General features: G+C 47.1%; 1 protein-coding gene across 1 annotated transcript in view; it reads left to right on the top strand.

Annotated features, from left to right (window-relative positions):
* The window catches only part of T265_15089 (hypothetical protein), a gene marked incomplete at both ends in the record, with an annotated part of 52,052 nt that overhangs the window by 21,185 nt on the left and 17,093 nt on the right, over positions 1-13,774 (top strand). Inside the window, 6 exons of the mRNA XM_009176538.1 lie at positions 6,961-7,585; positions 8,546-8,940; positions 9,215-9,729; positions 10,185-10,751; positions 11,737-12,450; positions 12,611-13,317. Coding sequence (XP_009174802.1) covers positions 6,961-7,585; positions 8,546-8,940; positions 9,215-9,729; positions 10,185-10,751; positions 11,737-12,450; positions 12,611-13,317 — 3,523 coding nt within the window. The remainder of the gene's footprint in view (positions 1-6,960; positions 7,586-8,545; positions 8,941-9,214; positions 9,730-10,184; positions 10,752-11,736; positions 12,451-12,610; positions 13,318-13,774) is intronic.

Genomic DNA, 13,774 nt, shown 5'->3' with positions numbered 1-13,774 from the left:
TTAGGGTTTATGTTGCATTTGCCCGCATGCACTCCTGATGATCTGTGTTGCAGGAGGCTTACTAAGCTGTTTTGAAATGTCTGATTTTTCAAATCGGCGTTTTTATACATGAATTACGTAGCATTTTACTGGCAGTCCTTCCCCCTATGCCAATGGATCGAATTAAGTGGTAGGGTGCACAGTTTCTGGTGGCAAAGGCCTTCTCCTGAGCTTCCGTTGTCCACCAGAGCTCAGTCGTTCCTTGAAGATGTTTAAGGGCTTTTTATGCGCCGTCGTACGCGTTTTCTGCTGATATGAAGTGCCAGCACTAACCAGGTCTAGCGATCTCAACTATATCCAATGTTCATTTTATCGTATCGATGATGTGGGACGCCTCTGAACGACGCTGGTTCATCGCTACCGGCATTGTTTTGGAGTAGTTAAAAGAATAACGAAGGTAGCCGTTCGGCCGTAATACCCTTTCGATGCCTAGCTGCCATGCCCCCCCCCCCCGAAGGAACCACGAGGGCTGGGATACTGCCAAGTTACCCTAGCCCAGACAGGGGAAGTCGAGATGCATAGGTCGGCTTTGTACCATGACCTTCCGGGCAGTTAATTCGCACTCTAACCACTGAGCTATCCCGCCTTTTTGGAGTAGTTGAGGTCTAGTTGTGGTTGTCCTTCGAAAATGATGAATTGACATGCTTTTAGTTGATTCGTGGGGAAAGGAGGCCCGAAGGAAAGCGAGTTGTCACGCGTGTTTGCTCTACTGTTTGTTCGGGGTCAACTTGTATGTTCCACAAAGAGCGACAGTCTTTAATTTCGGCTCTCCACTGTTGTTTGGTGGCCACGTGGTCTAATTGGGTTCACGGTTGGTTTGGCGCCAGGTTACGATGCGAGCGTTTGTGTTGAAAATTCATGCTGAAAAGAAACAGTTGATGGTCAGCACGTAACTTGGGAAGTGGCTTCCCGTTGCATGTACGGTAAGCATGAGCTTCGAATCGACTGCCTAAATGTGATTCCAAAAAGCTCAGACGACTTATTTTGGCATTCATGTCGCATCTGAGGGTGATCATGTTAGTGCTCCCTACTTGACGAATGAGTCCGAATAAATCTCGATAAAAGTATTGTCAACGTCAGAGCTGCAGTCCGACGAAGCAAGACTGACACTACAAACACGCCACGGTTTTTTGTTGAGTCCCATTGAGCTTGATCAAACTGGATAGCCTAACGACTCGAAGATGACTGTTCACCGAACTATAATCCAGTGAAGCGCATTCATCTTCGGGACTGAGTACAAAAGTAGATAGTTCAGCGGTTAAGGTGTAAACTCACTGTAGTAACGGTAATTTCCGTCAGCTTAGTTCTCGGTCTGAGCCTCCCAAGCTAGCGTTCACGTCAAAACAAACACCAAAGGTGCACAAAGGTCTATTAACGCCCAAAACGAAATCAGGAACAGTTGTACAGCGCTTCGTATATATAACGTAAGCGGCTATAACTTTCTGGAGTTTCTGACGCGTTCTGGAGCTCCATTGGCAACCGGCATTTGGCCAATACTGGGTCATGATTGGCTGTTGGGTCCAGATTGTTGACCAATCAGATCTCGTCTTGATGCCGGACCGGCAAGCGTCCCGAATTTTGGGCCAACCTCGAGCGGGCCAGGCTTCTCGGCCGTAGCAGCGCCTAAAGACGTGCGGTATAGTGGGATCCGGGGGGATTCCTGCCTAACACTCACTAACCGAAGGGTTTGTGGTTCTGACCCATTCCCCGCATCTCGACTTACCCTGCACTGAAGGTTGCCACAGGATCCGCGTGGATTCCTGCCTAACACTCACTAACCGAAGGGTTTGTGGTTCTGACCCATTCCCCGCATCTCGACTTACCCTGCACTGAAAGGTTGCCACAACCGAACGTTTTCCCAAAAGTTCCACACTGTACTTCCACGAGTCATCGTTATTGAATTACCAGACAGAGTAAAATGTAATTTGCATCATCAACCGCAGCGTAACATCAGTGTTCAGTACTGATGCTTGACTCCATAGAGCCATGGAAAGAATCCGGGTTTGTTCTGGACGCTTTAGGGTTTGTGACCACGCTTCAGTCTCATATGTGTTTCGAAGACAAAGCGTACTTCAAACTGGAGAGAATATTGCGTGTGGGCATTACCTGCTTGCCAATTTTTCTTGTTTTATGGTCTCTACTGATGTATCAATAGGACTTGTTAGTTACACCTAAATCGAGAAGATAAATGACCTTGAGAAAGTTTTACTGGAAACAACTGAAGCGTTCAAGTGAACCAGAAAGAACAAAAAAGCCAACAGTCCAATAGGATACTAATGAAAGGTTGAAATGTTGAAAACGATTTTCAAGTCCACGAGATAAATTTTTAGCCAGATGGACTTGTTCGTGTGGAGGCAGTCCTCCTAACACTGAAGGCTCTTATGTAGGATCCTGTGGATTTGCCAGTGTTGTTTATTATTACTGGACAGAACATATCGGTCAGTCACTGAAAATCGAATGACCCAGCGAAGTTTGCATGGAGGGTGAGACAGTTTGGTGAAGACAGTTCGGAGGTACAGCGACAAACATGCTAGAAGTTAGTGGTTTTGAGCGTAGAGCTTATATGATGTTCAGTGGATTTGGCTTTACAGACACGGGAATATCCATTTCTTCCACGAACATGAAAAGCATCTACCCTAGTGGGGCATTGAGAACGGGGATATCTTTGTGGTCGCAAAAGTAGTATGTTTGACTGGTGATTACTAACAGTAAGATAAGGGCAGTGTGGGCCCAATCTTTGAACTACTGCCCTTAAGTTAAAGTTGACGGCAGATGGGGCATGCCCACTGACAGCGTATTCCGTGTTATAACAACAAATAAGCTAGTGATGGTGCGATAAAAGGGTTGAGTGTACTGTGCATGTGTGGGAGGTTTGTCACTGCGCTTGAAGTGTGTGGTGGTCGTTCATATGTAGTTGTCTTTTTCGGGGTATCTAGTTTTCAGCGACTGGTCCGCATAAGCATTGCAAGAATGCAGAACCGTCTCTTACATGACGGCAAAAACTCAAAACTATGCATGAATGAAGGGTAAAACAGAAATGCACAGTTTGCGCCATTGGGTTCCGTCATTTCGGCATGCGTCAATAACTCTACGTTATCTTACGGACCCCATCCCAGGAGGTGATAGACGCCAAAGGATGCCAGTCGAATGGCGGGCGCCGTCAGACTCCTGTTCACTGTCATTTCCTAATCCCCAAGTTGTCTCGTCCAGTCATCTAAAAGTCTGTCTCTACTGCTCCTACTTAGGGTTAGGCAACCTGGCCGTAACTCAGCCCTCGTGCTTCCTTTGGGTGACATGGCAGCTAGGCACCGAAAGGGTGCTACAGCTGGGCAGTTTTTTAAAATTTCTATAGAATATGTTGACGTTGGCAGTCATCTTCCACATTGACTTGACACCTCACGTAATACGACATAGCGCACCTTTAATCTCACTCTCGGTGCATGTCCAACGATCACGATGATTTAAGGAAACCGAAAAGGGCTCCTCCCTATAACTGTAAAGCTAGGATGGTTGGTGTCGAAAAACAAAGGACATGCAACTGACCTCGTGGTTTTCAACGCTGATACCCACGTGCTCACCTTTACAGAGAACACAATGCATATAATTCGGTAATGTAACTCGAGAATTTCAAACACCAGAAGGAACTTGAATTAAACGTTCTTTTATCGAAAGCGAATTACTTCATTCCCCTCGGATAGTTTTGAATCAGGGTTTGACTATCTTCCGTAAATATTGATGGTTGACCAACCCAATTTTACCATTGTATGTTCGCGTTTACTGTTCGTCTGTACACCTGCAGTTCTAGAAAACGGTAAGCGTGATCAGCACGACAGATATTGCGTGTAACAGGTTTTCGGGAAGCACAATGATTGCTCCCGAGCACGTTGAAACTGTGGTACCAGTGGGGGTGAGATAGCCCAAGTGGCTAGGACGCGAATTTACTGATAGGAAGGTCTATGTTCGAATCCGACCTCTGCATCTCCACTTCCCCTGTCTAGTCTTGCGCAACCTGGCAGTATCCCAGCCCTCGTGAAACCTTCGGGTGGCATGGCAGTTAGGCACCGAAAGGGTGCTACAGCTGAACGAACAGTACCAGTGACAGCAAACTCAATTTACGCTTACATCACATCATTTGGACGGATGTATCACGTGCAGGACACGGGCCAGACGAAGGCATGCCCTGATTGGTCAGAATGCCAGCCAATCCGAGTCAAGCACCTTCGACTCGACGCTTCTCGCCCCCTCACGGACATTTTGGCACGACTTTGTGGAACACTCAGTGACTACCCTAGTAATACGCTTGTAATGATTTTCCTTTGTCTCCATAAAGGGCTGTGTAGAGCTACCGTGCCTTTTGATATATAGTAGGCGGAGCAGGAAGCCGAGGAACCGATACAGAGTTGCATTACCGTCCACCAGGTCACAACAGTGGGAGAGATGTAGTGTTGTATTAGGTATCAAGGCCCCATGTTCCACGCCAAACTGTACGCTTCTCCAGCCCCTTTTTGCTTTAGGTTACTGGTAATGCCCCTGTTTGCTATCTGGAAGTTTGAATATGAGTAATAACAATAAAAACAATCGTTCTGATGTAACACCCTTTTGACGCCTAGCTGCCATGGCACCCGGAATAAGAACGAGAGCTGAGATACTGCCAGATTTCCCAAGCCTAGACAAGAGTAGTCAAGATGCCGGGATTGGATTCGAACCTCGGACCTCCCAGTCAGTTAGTTCACTCCTCAACCGGTGGGTGTCTCGAGCTCCTGGGTCACGTTGGAGTGCGAATTCTTGTCCCTACGGGAATGTCTTCCTGCATCATGTATATGCGTCATGGGAGCGAGATGGCTCAGTGGTTAGAGCGCAAGGGTCAGAAGGTCCGTAGTTCGAACCTGACCTCTGTCTCTCGACTCTCCCTGTCTGACAGTGTCCCAGCACTGGAGCTTCTTTCGGGTGGCATGGCAGCTAAGCACCGGAACAGCTGAATGGTTTTTTATCATGTGCTGGTAAGGTCCGAAAGTTTGGAGAGGTTCATCTGCTGCAAATGTTGTGTCTATATGTATCCACATTGCCCTCGTTTGCGCGGTCTTGTCCTGATACTATTTGGTTAGTCCACATGAAAGAGTGCAGGCAGTTAACTCGAGTTCCGTTCCTGTTGGGGCTCGGCACTATTGCATATCCTTGGCCGTGTGGGGATCATCATCATCGACAGTATGACATCAGTGTTCAACACCGATGCTTCACTGCCTTACAACCATGATATGAATGTCATGGTTTTACGAGGAGTGGGATACTGCCAGGGCGCCCACACCTAGACAGGAGGACGATTAGGGTCTCCAGCCAAAACCTTTGGCTCAAAAACCTAACCGTAAGGCAGCGGTGTTTGGCGGGAAATGCAAATGCATTACCATTTCTACGGAACAATTCGCCACATGTTACAACCCCCAACCTGGAGGGCCAGGGGACTGTGTTCATCAGACCTCTAACCATTGACAAACCTTGTATGAGAGACTCTGTGAGTGTCACGGGGACACTCTCCAGTATAGCTCAATGGGTCGCTGAGGTGCGCAAACCGTTACACCACGGTAAGGTCCAGTGTCTTCGTGACGGGGATTCGGACTACAAACCGAGCGTGTCACCACCACTCCGACTCACACTGAACGCACCTGAATTATCACATCCAAACAGGCAGATCTGTGGCTAGTTTTCCTAACGCCATCGATATTGTCGTGTTCATTCAACAGATATCTTTGTGACTATCTTTTGAAAACTGTAGTTTAAGTCCTTTGTGCGAGGAGAGTAGGCCGTATCTCCTTATTCTCTCAAAGGTTAATGCGGTCTCTTGGGCAATACACATGGTCTTTTTGTAATGCCATAGGGCACACGGCAGTCCTCTGCCTTATCTAGCCAGCAGCAGTACGGTAACAGTTTAAAGTATTGCCTCTAGATTGAATTTTTGGCATCGTCAGATCAGGCGGTCGGAGGGCTTTAATAACTCGTAGTTAACTCTGGTGATACCAGTCGTCAGATAATGTTCTCGAGAAGCGGGCAATTTGAGCATCGGAAGGTTGATTCACGTTAATATCGGATATTACAGGTCCTTTGACTGTGGAATTAAATTCCTGGCCTTTTGTTGATGCTGTAGCACTTGAATGGAGAGTGGGAGGCTTACTAGGTCATTTTATAATGTAAAATGGGGTGAGATGGACCAAGTGGTTAGAGCGCGAATTTACTGACCGGAAGGTCCGTGGTTCGAACCCGACCTCTGCCACTCGACTTCCCCTGTCTAGGATTGGGCAACCTGGCAGTATCCCAGCCCTCGTGCCTCCTTCATGTGGCATGGCAGCTAGGCACCGAAAGGGTGCTACAGCTGGACGATTATAATGTAAAAGGGGAAATCATAGTCTCTAGGCGATTTCAGTGGGATGACGTAATTTTCAATTTTTAGTGATTGTTCATGATGCCATATCACAGTTCACAGGGTCTCTCACTTTTTTGGTGTTTGTATTACTGCATGTGTGAAAACTGTAAGTGAACGAGAAACCCATATTTGAAAGTTGCACACAGACTTTAACTGGCATGTGGGTGGTAGTTGGTGGACACTATAAGAACAATGTATTTCATAATCAGACCTGCGTTTTGGTAAGGTGCTTATTGGGCGACATCAATTTCTCACATTAAAGTAGTTCACTTACTCAAGATTGCTTTTTAAATTTGAGTCAGTTGCTACTCGAACGGCAAAAACTTGCTACATTCTCGTTCCCCTTTTCATCCATAATTCCTTGTCTTCTTTGCAATGTACAACCTTCCATTGGGATCCGGAATAGACAAAGTGAAATTCAGCCACAGTGGCTATAGTCGATTATCCAGCACGATCAGTCGCCTTGCTTGTACTTTATCCTGGTCTACTTTGATTTGTCCACACAGCCATCGCATTGGAACTCATCACCTCGTCAACGGTAGTACAGGATTCAAGTGTGACTAATCCTGTCAGCGATTCTTGCAAGCATTCAGATTCTGGCCATTCAGATGTTCCTCATTCACTTATTCCCACTTCAAGGCCTATTTCTCCAGTTCTCATTCGAAGCGATTCGCCATCTCTATATGTCTCTTGTTCTGTGCCTGATACGGATATAGACAAGTCTTCGTGTACACGGTCACAACCTTCAACAGTATCGCATTCTCCACTTGCATCGGCACATACACCTCTAGGTGAGACTATTCCACCTAGCGGCACTCCGTTTCCTTTCCCGTTGGTGTCTGAACCACAAAACTTCAACTCACCGTCTACAGACTCCTCAGCATCAGTTCCTTCACTCCTGGAATCAAGATTAACGGAGGGCGCTTCAGATCTGTCACCCGATCCCATCGCTTCAACCTCGTCCGCAGTAGACGTCTCATCGGTGTCTTTGTCAAACGGCCTTTATTCCACGGCATCTTTGATCGCTTCCATAGTTGGCAGGACAAACTGGTCAAGTTCCGCGGTGACGACTGTCTCCTCTGTCGTCTTATCCTCAATACCTTCTAACCCTGTACCATCATTCACCCTCCGGTAAGCCCTATTACGTTGCTTCTACGCTACTCCTAGTACTCGAGTTTCCATAGTCTTATTTTGTGCTTTCATTAGGCTTAACTAATGGGCCCTAAAATGGGCGAACCTGATAATGGGCTATTTTTTCGCCCCTGAAATTAGTGCCCTACCAGGGAAAGTGGAATGTATGTCTAGAATTGAAGCATGGTTGTACTTTGTCCAGACCAGGGGACAAACTCAGTCGGCAACTACAAATGCAAAGTAAGGTGATGTCAATGGGAGTCTTGGCGGGATCTCAACTTAATCTCTTATAGGGATTCACGCAGAATATTCTATTTGAAGAGGTTCTGTAAACCCTAGTCATCACTATTGACGCCACCTCAGTGATCAAGATAGCTCAGATTACCCCTAGTTTGAACCCACTCTCTGCATCTCGACTGGTCCTGTCTAGGTTTGGGCAATATCCCACCTCTCGTGCTTCCTTTGGATGGTATGGTAGCTGGGCATCGAGAGGGTGTTACAGGTGATCTATCATTATTATTAAATCAGTGACTAAAACTGATGCCTCGCTACTATCCAGTGCACTCATATTGAGTCTTGTACATCACGTCCAAAGAGTGAACACCCAGGGAGGATCCGAAATGTTTACACGTGGTGGCCTTTGGAGTGTGATAACTATTACGACAGCGAAGCATCACCGCTAAACACTGATGTCATGCTGTCAACGATGATGTGTCAACTGGATTTTCACTCGTTCCGCCTTTATGGCGGTATCAGTTTGGAATTTCGGTAATCGGAATCGTTACGGCTGCTTGCTACATGAAAGTGTTTTGTAGTTTGTTGGTTTGCTTCCAGGTCACCATCAGTACTCAGCGTCCGTTTTTATTGCCCGGCGTTTGAGTCACAACTACTCTTCGCTGCTGTCTCTGACACTAATGACTTGATCTTTGTTAGCTACTATTTTTTACACTTCAATTTCAGCCTCGCCTCTGGTGGTTCCATTCAAGGTCACACTGCCGTCTCCGGAGATTGTTCACTACTAGTTGACACTCCCATGTTGAGTAGCCACTTGTCTCCTACCCCGCCACGTTCGTTAACTTTCGCTTACTGCTCGACTCCCAGTCCAAGCGTGACAACGTCTAACAGTTTGCTGATGTCTTCAACTGCGACAACTGTGCCGCGCGTGTTAATCCACAAACAGACTGCCTTTGGTCATCTTGGTCAAGGGGCTCCCGGTGCCTCTGGTCTTTTGGATTCATATCCCCTCACCTTGATAACGGCACCTACCAAGTGCACCGCTATTGAGGTTGGCAGCACACAAACCTCATCAACTTCCGAACATGCTATTTTTCAACCTAGTTTAGCATCCCCAAAAGGTAAATCATATCTGGTAAACGATTGTTTTACACTTTTAACCTTTTTTTGCATTCATCGCTGTTCCACTCCCACCCACGATTTGATTGTTAGCCAACTTGTAGCTTGTAGACGGATTTTTACCATTGGAATGGAGCCCTGACGTTCCTGTTCGGAATGCTCTTGTGCCGCCCAAAGATGCCCGGTCTAGTCCAAGCTGATTCTTTTTTGTGCCACTTTGCACCTACGTTTACTAGATCTCAGTGTAACTGATCATCTTTCTCTGACTCTCTCCAGCCAAACTTGTAAATTTGGCATCTCCTGTTTCCACGAATGTGCGGCTGTTGGCAACATCCGCCGCAGCGAAGTCCCACACAATCACTACATCAGCCGCATCGGGTGGTTCTCTGACGCCCCTTCAAATGACCGCGTCTCCTGTAAAAGCATCGGTCGGTATTCCTGGTGCCGTTTGGTCAGGATTGCCCAGTCAGCCGTCATCGGTAAATCCAACAGGTATTGTCGCACTCCAATCCTCACAACCTTTGTTGGTTCAAACCTCACACGAAGTTTCCACAGCCACACAGTCTACGCTCACTTTGAATCCGGTCAATTCCTTGCGCACCTCGTCTGTTGGGCCGGCAATTAACGCTCATTTGTCCGGAACAGGTCCGGCGGTGTTGGCTTTCAGTCTGACTTCTACTGCATCTACTCCTGTTGCTACATCAGTTGCGGGGACCAATCTGTTCGCACACGCCAGCGCTATCAGGCAGCAAGTCAACGCATGTGCTCCTACTGCACCACTGATTATCCGAGTAAGTTCATGAAAAAGTTTTTGAGTTCGTTTTGAGTACATTGTCCTTGACTTACGAGTGTGCACGTAGATCCAATATCCATTCGACCCTGTGCTTTCATACCGAATGGTATGAATGGTATTGAACTCAGATCAGTCCCTTCAGAACGTATCGTTTTGCCGTCCAAGAGGACACTTGCTAAATTCTCATCCATATCAACGCTTATATTGGCGATTATTTGTCTTCGTTTCACTTCTCGGGATCCAGTTCATGGACTGCTATTTCTTCCTTCTCATAGGCAAACTGTACTTCTGTTGTTGCAATTCCTCCATCCGTGTCTTCGTCACAGTCTACAGTAACACCCATTACTCCGGCTTCCCTTTTGAAACCTATCAACTTATCGATTGCCCCGGGGAGCCAGGCATTCCCGACATCAGNCTGTTGTTGCAATTCCTCCATCCGTGTCTTCGTCACAGTCTACAGTAACACCCATTACTCCGGCTTCCCTTTTGAAACCTATCAACTTATCGATTGCCCCGGGGAGCCAGGCATTCCTGACATCAGTCTCCGGAGCTCCTGGCACAGTTACCGTCACCAGTACTCCAGTCAACATCGCCCCCGCTAAATTGGCTACACTTCAGGTGTCGGCTGCTACCACCTCAGGCTCCACTTGTCGTGCACACCCACTCTCACCCATATCCTCGCCACGCCACGCTGCAGCTTCGATTTTCTCCCAGTCCAATCGCAAACGTGCGCGTAAACAACAGCTCGCTTCGACATTTTCCGCGGCAACGACGGTTACCAATTCAGCACCGGTCACCGTTTGTGCACCGACGGTTAATGTTTCTGGTTCAACCACTGTCTCCAGCGTACCCATCACACAGCTCCCATCAACCACCAACCGTATTGGGTTCTGCAACAGTTCTGCAGTCCTAGCAGTGACGAAGCCAGCTATTCAGCCTCACGTGAGTCATCCTCCTGCATCTGTTCTCCTCTCTCCACGACCTGGAGGCATAACCGGAACCGGAGATCCTGGAGTCAAGGTTGGTTTGGTGTGTAAAAATATATTCTTCATGTAGGTTGAAGGTTGCTCTGTTTCGCTAGCTGCTCTACTTTTTAACGTCTATCCCCTCTCAGAGCTTGAGGCGAGTGGTAGGTGATTTGATCCTACGATTTGATTACCCATGTATATTGCCTATAGCAGGCAGTATATACTACTGGTGTATTGCTGGATATGATTATGGCAATGATGAACTGGTGCCTTCCCGTTGCATCACGTCTCTGCCGAAGGAGTACAGAACGACTAGACGACTTGTGTGAAAACGGGCAATTGAGCTGCTATGATTTATTCTGAAAACCGGTCTACTCGAAACACGGATGCCTGTTGCATATTTGCCATATTGCATTTTTGATATGAATCGGGAAGCAAATTGTGGTACTTTAGCTGAACATAGTTTCATGTTTCGGGTAGTACCAGTCGAAAGATCGACTTTTATTCCCCACATTACTTGTCTGTAAATTCGATTAAGGTTAATTGGTACACTCGGTTCAGTGTGATGCTCTGTAGCGGTATTTCTACCCGTCGCCGTCCCGTCTTTGTAGTCCACGGGGTCCTGGTCTAGGGACCAAACTAACGTTCCGTTGTATATTTAGTCAATCTAACATCGTAATATCCGGTAGTCAGTGCCATGATCGATCAACCCAACGTCTGTGACACTGAAAGTTATGCGCCAATACCGACTTACCATTATCCTTACGTCGAAATCCTATGTTTTACAGTCGTGATTTCTTCACAATCGTAGAGGATTATCATGGAAATCTCTGTTACGGTCAGAAAGATTAGCAGAGAGACTAAACATCATCCTCGAACTGGCGCTTCGAATTCCTCCGTCTTCGTCACCGCCTCGGTATTTCGATGACGGCTTTCTTGCATCCCTCGTGGATCATTACAATGGGTCATTTCTACCCAGTTCTTCGTCTGTCCAAAGGATTTAAGCCGCAATACCATTCCATCCCCTTTTTATTTAGGTTGGCTGCCCAATAAACCAGTCTGCACTGAGTGCTATCAATGGAGTGACGCCAGTCGTCAATACTAACTCCACTGGCTTCGTCGGTATACGATTACTTTCAGTTCGTCCGAGCTCCCTTGGTGGTAATACTCCATGTGCGCCTATCCCTGGTTCCGGCTTCCAATCCTTAACGACAACCACCCCTTTAACTGGAGGAGCCATCGCTCCGCAACTGCGATCATCGAGTGCTAACACGACAGAACCGCATCCCCTGATGATAGTCACCCCTTCTCCTACTGTTTCTTCTGCCTCACAGATCCGCATATCAACGGCTCACACTTCCTCAGTGTCAGATCTACCACAAACTGTCTACGTGCTCACTACTACTTCCTATCAGGCAGTTTCAGCAACTTCCGAACCTGTGGCCAGTTTCCCGCAACGTCCCGTTCTTGGCACTTCCGGTCCTGCTGACACTCAGGTCACTGCTACTTCAACAATCCCATCTTCAGCCTCCTTCACTACAGCCTTAATGATGCCCGGCGGGCCGACAGGTGGGCTGTTGCAAGTCCGCTTCAGACCGCCTATTTCGGCCGCATCCACACCGACCTTTTCTCCCGTCACCTTAGATCAGTCACCATCAAGTCGTCCTGCTAGTCACTCAATCCCAGCTTCTCTACACTTGATAACCGCTAGCACAACAGCCGGCTGTGTAACGTCAGACGTGATATGTAAGGTGGGTTCAGATCATAGTCGCTCTCCCAGTTGTCAATCCCAATTCTGGTTACCTGTGGTTGAGGTTTGTTTCACCAGTGTACATTGACAGGGTTTGGTTGATATGTTTTTCAATGATATCTCACCCACACTAAGGTATGTTATTTCGTTTACTTTTTAAGCCTGGAACTCCAGTTGATTCGACGGAGGTAGCGCCGTCAAAAATCTCTCCCTTTCGGACATTGGTACCGTCGTCCACTGGTAACTCTTTACTTCACCGGCATCTCCTTTCTCCTCAAAACCCCATTCATAACGATCCCGTAGTTGACCACAGTCGCGTTAACGGTGACACTGAGGATAGCGAAAACGTTTCAATATCCTGTATGACGGAGTTTATTGCGTCTGAGCGTCCACCCCCAACGACAGATTTCCGTGGCCTGACTTGCTCCAAACAACCTAAGAATCAAAATGTAGAATCCCAATCACGGGATCGAAATGTGACTTCTGCTGATCGAACCAAGATCAATACGTATAAAGCATCCGATCGCCTAGTACACGAAGTCGCAGCGGCAGAGGAAGTTATCCACTGTGAAGATAGCGATGGAGATAACAGTGAATCCACTCTGAGCCACGTTGCAGGAAAACGTGTGAAGGTAGATGAGAGTTTTCGGTCGGATAGATCTTCAGCACAAATAGATTCAAAAACGACGGTTGTTGCTGATAGCATCGATCCTGGGAGAGACGAACGCTTCCTATTGACAATTGATCCCAGTAATGGCCGTGAGTGGGTACTGACAGGTTTACCGACCAGGCCAAGTCTCATACCGAGACTCAGTTCTTCAATCCGAAATGGTTTTCCATATCGCGCGAAGTCAACACATTTCTTAAGGTAAGTGGTTTTGATGTCGATTGGTTTCTACTTAGCAGTTGTTCGAAGCAAACTTGTATCTTTGGGTCTATCTAAATGACATAGTTGCCGGAACCGGACACACTAATATTCTTCAATGGAATTTGAAGCACATAGACCGTCCAATGTTCCATTGTTGAAACACTCGATAGATTTTTGGTTTTGGACAATACAGGAAGATTACATGGAACCTTCTGACAGCCCGCGAGAAACCATCCATTCCAGCCAATGAAATGATGTGGGCCATAACGGGTGGTTACATAGTTCAACCGACTAGTTCACTGGGGTTTACCGTTTTCACACTCTTACCAGCGATCACTCTACGATCTGCAGCTTTATACCATTCCATTTAGTATCTGGCTAACTTCCGTATCACCTGAACTATGGACTATCTTCATTTGGAGCCACACTATTAATAAGCTAAAATGAAGGTACCGGG

This window comes from Opisthorchis viverrini, assembly GCF_000715545.1.
Source record: "Opisthorchis viverrini unplaced genomic scaffold opera_v5_346, whole genome shotgun sequence".
NCBI lineage: Eukaryota > Metazoa > Platyhelminthes > Trematoda > Opisthorchiida > Opisthorchiidae > Opisthorchis > Opisthorchis viverrini.
The sequence above is the reverse complement of the archived record's forward strand: the minus strand, read 5'-3'. Positions and strand labels throughout refer to the sequence as shown.